We start from the raw sequence: 5636 nt of genomic DNA, 5'->3' as shown, positions 1-5636 counted from the left end.
CCGCTGGGGACAGCTGAATGGAATGGTTCAAATCCCACTTTATGCAAGAAAAAGTGTAGTTCTACATTTATAAGCTTCTAGGCTCGTTTAGAGCGTTATTTCTTATAAATAATTAATAATTAATAATAATAATAATAATAACAATAATAATAATAACAATAATAATAATAATAACAATACTAATTTTAATTTTAATTCTTATTAATAATAATTATATCTAAGAATATTCCGCTCTTTCGAAGATATTTCGTTGGCTCTAAAAATACCATTGTCTTTGTATAATATATATATTTACAACCTAATCACAGAGCTTATATATAACACTTGAAATAAATAAATTATATATATTCCTATTAACACGTAACAGTTTACAAGCGCAATAAAGAATATACCGGTATGTTTTATGTTTACGTTCAATTAATCATTATCACTAGAGACCAGATGTTTAGGCATTAAAAACCTGGAAAATAGGTAGGCAAATATACACTTAAAATTTATAAAATAGGCACTAAAATGTAACTCAAAATAATGAAGATACATACTCAATACAATTAAAAAAATAAATTCAAGTCATAGATAGTGTTCACAGAATATAGAAACATAGGCTACCTATTTGTGAATATCTTCTTTTCCTGTATATATGAAAACGAAGCTTGCGATATATTGCTAGTATATTTGGTAAATACATTCTCTACTGCACTTTTTCACTACACATAACAGTCCAAATTTTATATAGTTATCAGTACACACAGCAGTCCAAACTTTTACAGCACTTTATCAGTACGCATAGCAGTCCAAAGTTTTACGGCATCTTATCAATATAAACAACACTTATATTTCTCGAAAGAGGCAGAATCCTTTCTTGAAATTCTAAATTCTGTAATTTCTCCTAATAAAGTCTAATTTGGAAGAAATTCATAGAATAGGCAATATTAGGCACTAAAGCAATTATTTAGGCAGGAACGGGCGAAATAGGCAAAATAAAATTGTCTTAAATTGAAACTATAACCTCCGATTTAAACTTCAAAACGTTATTTTTGATTATATTCTTAATGTTAAAGAATAGACATTTTGTCTAACATTCGGTCTCTAATCATCACTATCGGACATGCGCTGAGCAAGTTCAGAATCCGAAGACGAATTCTCGTCCTCTTCGCTTATATCATCATCATCATCACTGTCGATACCACCAAGTTCAATTACAAAATTATCTATGGTATCCTCTATTAATCCATCTTTCTCCCAGAACTGCTGCTCCACTCTAATCACGTGTTTGTTGTACCCCTCCCAATCCTCCGGTGTCACAGACTTCAGAGCATCTCTAGTCACTTCCTCCAATCTAGGCAAAGGCAAATCCCCTGTTGGATTATTTTCCCTAACAATTCTTTGGATTTTTGCCCAATCTAGTTCAATGGCATTAAGTTCACACATGTAAGGCGGAAGGCGAAGTACGTTATGACCATTGATCTTCAATAATTCATCAATGCGATATACTTTCTCCTGTGGCTTATGTTGTTCAATCAGCTGATGTAGTTCAAACTTCTTTATATTTTGGGAAAAGGGAACTTGGTTGTTTTGAAGCCAGTTCATCATCTCCTGTTTTACAGCATACTTTGATGGTGGTTTGTTAATTGGTGTGTTGTGGTAGGGAGCATTATCAAGAACAATGATACTTTAGGAAGATTCGGGACAAGTTTTTCCGTAACCCATTTCTCAAAATTAAGTGAGTTCATTTGTCCGTGGTAGTCCCCAGAAGCCCTTCCTGCTCTAAAAGTTAAACCTGCCCCATCAATAAACCCACTACTTGCTCCAGCATTCACTAAAATCAACCTGTTCGAAGAGCTTGGGTTTGAAGGCACACCGTGTAAAGTTTCACTCTGCCAGCATTTCCCAAAAGTCAGATTGTTATCTACCCAACTTTCGTCTATGTAAACGATATTTCTATTTTGTGACCTGTAATTTCTAATGGCCCTCAAATACCTTCCCCTCCAATTCACAATATTTGGACGCTCGATGAGAATTTTCCTATTACTCCTGCATCTTTTCCACTGAAACCCCATACTGTGAAGCAACCGCCGTAAAGTGTGAACCTTCCACGGGAAATCAACTTTTTGTTTGATGACTGACAATAACTTTGATGCACTTGGAACAATTTTCTTCCGCAAATAGAAGTCTTGTATAATATCACGTATAACGCACCTGTCAAATTCATCACAATGAAAACTATACTTTTCCGCTTTAGGTCGTTTTTTACCTGGAGTGGTGAGTGATGATTCACCAGCGTCCAGTCCCTCTTTCCGTATGTTTGTCACACTTTGCACAGAGATCCCTGTATACGTGGACACACGCAAATTAGGATTTGATAATAAATGCTTCAGTTTTTTCTCCCTCGCTTCTTCGTCGCACTGCACTATGACCTTCCGTATTACTTCCCTAGCTTCGCTGTGTATAGTTTGCCCTCTCTTACGCTGTGAAGCCATTGTCAAATGACTAATAAGCAATAAAACCGCAACCACAACAGCACTCAATAAATAACCAACTCACACGAACTCTTAAGCATGACATGCACGTGACAATTTTCTACCCCTGGCAACGCTGACATATAGAAGGAGGGTAAGGGAGTGTCGCAAGAGTCAGGCAGAAAGCATGTTGGAATTTTTCCCCCTCTACCTCAGCCCCCGCTGGTAAACAAGCTAGCTCCGTATAGTAGTAGTAGTAGTAGTAGTAGTAGTAGTAGTAGTAGTTGTTGTTGTTGTTGTTGTAGGAGGAGGAGGAAGGGTGGTAGTAGCATGATTAGCATTATTAATATGAGCAGTATGATGAGTAAAGATAATAATGAGAAGAAGACAAGAAATAGACTATATTGTTGGGCTCGTTAAGTAACGAAGAACTTCGATTCGTCTTGAGTGTGAGTGTCCTCTAGCACTGCTGTAAAGGTTTAAAATCCACAAACAACCATACCCCAGCCGGGATTCGGAGTCTTGACCCTTGACTCGCTGGCTTGACGCCTCAACCAACACGAACATGAGGACGGCAATAAGACGAAGAAGGCGATAAAGGAATAATAATAATAATAATAATAATAATAATAATAATAATAATAATAATAATAATAATAATAATAATAATATACCAGTGGTTCTCGACATAATTCCGATCACGAACCCCATATTATCACATCCTCTTGCCAGCGACCCCCTTATAATTTGTGGCTTGTAATAAGCTTGTGTCTGATTTTTAATATACCTATTGCGGAGAGATCACTATAATTTCTATAATAATAGAAACCACTTCTTGTATGGATCTATAGTGGATACAGTAGCTTCCCTAATAGTGAATGGATTACTACAAAATTTGGTCCGTTCATTGATATTACAAATATGGAATCCAGTCCGTCATACTGTTTCAAAATGGAGGCCGTTTGAAAATTTTAAAACTTTATAACTCCCTTAATTTTGAGTCATATGGTAAAAAAAATAAAATAAAGTGTATTTGCATTCTTCTGGTATTTCAATATGCAGTTCTCATTAGTTTCATATCGTACCTCTTTCATTTCAGTTGATTTCTAACCAACTCTGCACCTGTTGAAAATGTTTAGTAGACCATTTGTTTTTCTTGACAGTATGCATACAAATCAGTGGCGGCTAATGCTAGTGTTGCAGCGTTGCGCAACGACCAAAGTATTTCAAGAAAAAAATATTATTAGCAATAGTAGTAAAGAACAGAAAAAAATACTTTCTAATACTCCCATATATACTTTAAATAACATTTTTTTACTTCTGTAACTGTCCGTTTTATTAATCCGTTTTAAAAAGCGAAAAATAATCAGTCACAGAGTCTCTAATTTATATTGTGTTGCAGCGAGCATACAACGACCAGATTCCTTCAGCGCGGGAATTGGAGAAAATGTTAAATCTCCTTTCCCCTATCTCAGAAGTTAAAGAGTCTGGTCGTTGCAGTGCTTCTGCAACACAGCACGGTTTCCAGTGAATGAGAAGGTTTTCGCGCTTAATAAACTTTCTGAATTTTATTTCACTAGCAATTAACACATGGCATTTGTTTTTATGTATTCATATTTTTAAATTACGGTACTTATACTGAAGCAAATCAATATAATGGCAATTAAAAAAAGTGATAGCAGAATTACAAAATAAGAAAGAAAACATGTAGTAGAGCAGAAATCAAATGAAAATAGATCCGCTTTTACAAGTTAATTCTTAGCTTATATAGATGATGAAGGTTTCTTCTACAGTAATTTGTTAACCAAATATTAATAAGTCAATATGCAGAATCCCCCCCCTCTGTGGGTAGTATTTTAGTATATACATATTTATTTTATAAAATAAGTATATTTTATACTCTTGATAAAACTGTATAGTGGGGGACGCCATATTGAATTTGGGACCAGTTAGCAATGCTCAGAGGCGTAGCCACGAGGGGGTCCACCGGGCCCGGACCTCCCAAAAATTTTGAAACTTGACTAACATTTGCAGACTTTCCTCACGAACTATACTTGTTTAACAGATAAATGATTGATGTACGCTAAATATTTTATTTTACGCCTCATCATGTATTCTTTATTTTCTTATAGAAATAATCGTTCTATCATTTTTTTTCTAAAAATATAGGTGACAGTAATTAAGAATTACTCATCTTTTCGGGTACAGTATAAGACAGATTCGTTATTACGTAGACGTATTGGATCTTCCTCAAATACTTTGGACCCCTCCCAGCTAACATCTGGTGGGTTTCAAGGTTGCTTTCCAGAACGTTGATAAACATTGTTTCGCCTCATGTGGAAGTCTATTGTGTTCATCGTGCATTGCGTAACAACCAAGACGGATGATTTGGAATGTAGTTTTTTTACGCACATGTGTGTGTGTTGATATATGAAAAGGGTTGCCAACTATGTAAAATAAAAAAAAACGGCACTTCCTCAAAATTATCTGCGATATAGGTCTCAGCGTGAAGTATCTCTGTTCGGACCTATCCACGGAAATGAAATGTACTATCGTGAACAAAAGTGCATATGTTCCGTATGTCCTTAGAACATTCACTAATAAGCTCAATAGATACATTGTGCTATAAATGAGAAACTGAAATTGTTCAATCGGCATTGATGAATTTATTGTATTTACCAGTAACTACCATTTCTTTAAAATTATCGAAACGTATAATAATCTTTATGACAATTTTGGATTTGGAAAATGAAATTCACTCTTTAAACATATAGTCTATACTTCAACTATAGGAAATTGCTTTAATAAGTAATTTTCCACTCTTAACAAATGTATAAAATTCCTTGAAAGAAAATTTCAAATTTTCCCTGATACAGTCCCTGTCATGTCTCAAAAGTTTTCTAAACAGGTAAACAAAATATATTAATCGTTGATAGATGGTTAAAGGTAACAGTTTGAGTTTACAGAATGACAGCTACTTTTCAATATCTATACTTCGAACTAGATACAAATTTGAAAAACAAAAACGGTTATAAAGGGGCTGGTGAGAAGTTTGTACCCGTCACCGCCTTTAATCAAAATAACAGCATTTTTTTTCCGGCCAGGCCAATGAAAAGCCGACCAGTTGACAACCCTATGTATGAATATGTAACATTCGCAATTCATATACCAGTATCT

The 5636-nt window shown here is 34.9% G+C and overlaps 1 protein-coding gene across 1 annotated transcript; it reads right to left on the bottom strand.

Moving 5' to 3' along the window:
- Window positions 1–1089: 1089 nt before the first annotated feature.
- Window positions 1090–1593, bottom strand: LOC145687568 (uncharacterized). The gene has a single exon (XM_081761034.1). It carries the CDS (start codon window positions 1591–1593, stop codon window positions 1090–1092), a length of 504 nt encoding a protein of 167 aa, XP_081617160.1.
- Window positions 1594–5636: the final 4043 nt, after the last annotated feature.

This window comes from Thermobia domestica, chromosome 6 (genome assembly GCF_964235325.1).
Source record: "Thermobia domestica chromosome 6, izTheDome1.hap1.1, whole genome shotgun sequence".
In the NCBI taxonomy this organism is placed as follows: domain Eukaryota; kingdom Metazoa; phylum Arthropoda; class Insecta; order Zygentoma; family Lepismatidae; genus Thermobia; species Thermobia domestica.
This window is presented reverse-complemented; position numbering and strand designations above follow the sequence as displayed.

Excerpts from the sequence above, each read along its gene's own strand:
- LOC145687568 (XM_081761034.1), bottom strand. The coding sequence starts at position 1,593 with ATGATGAACTGGCTTCAAAACAACCAAGTTCCCTTTTCCCAAAATATA.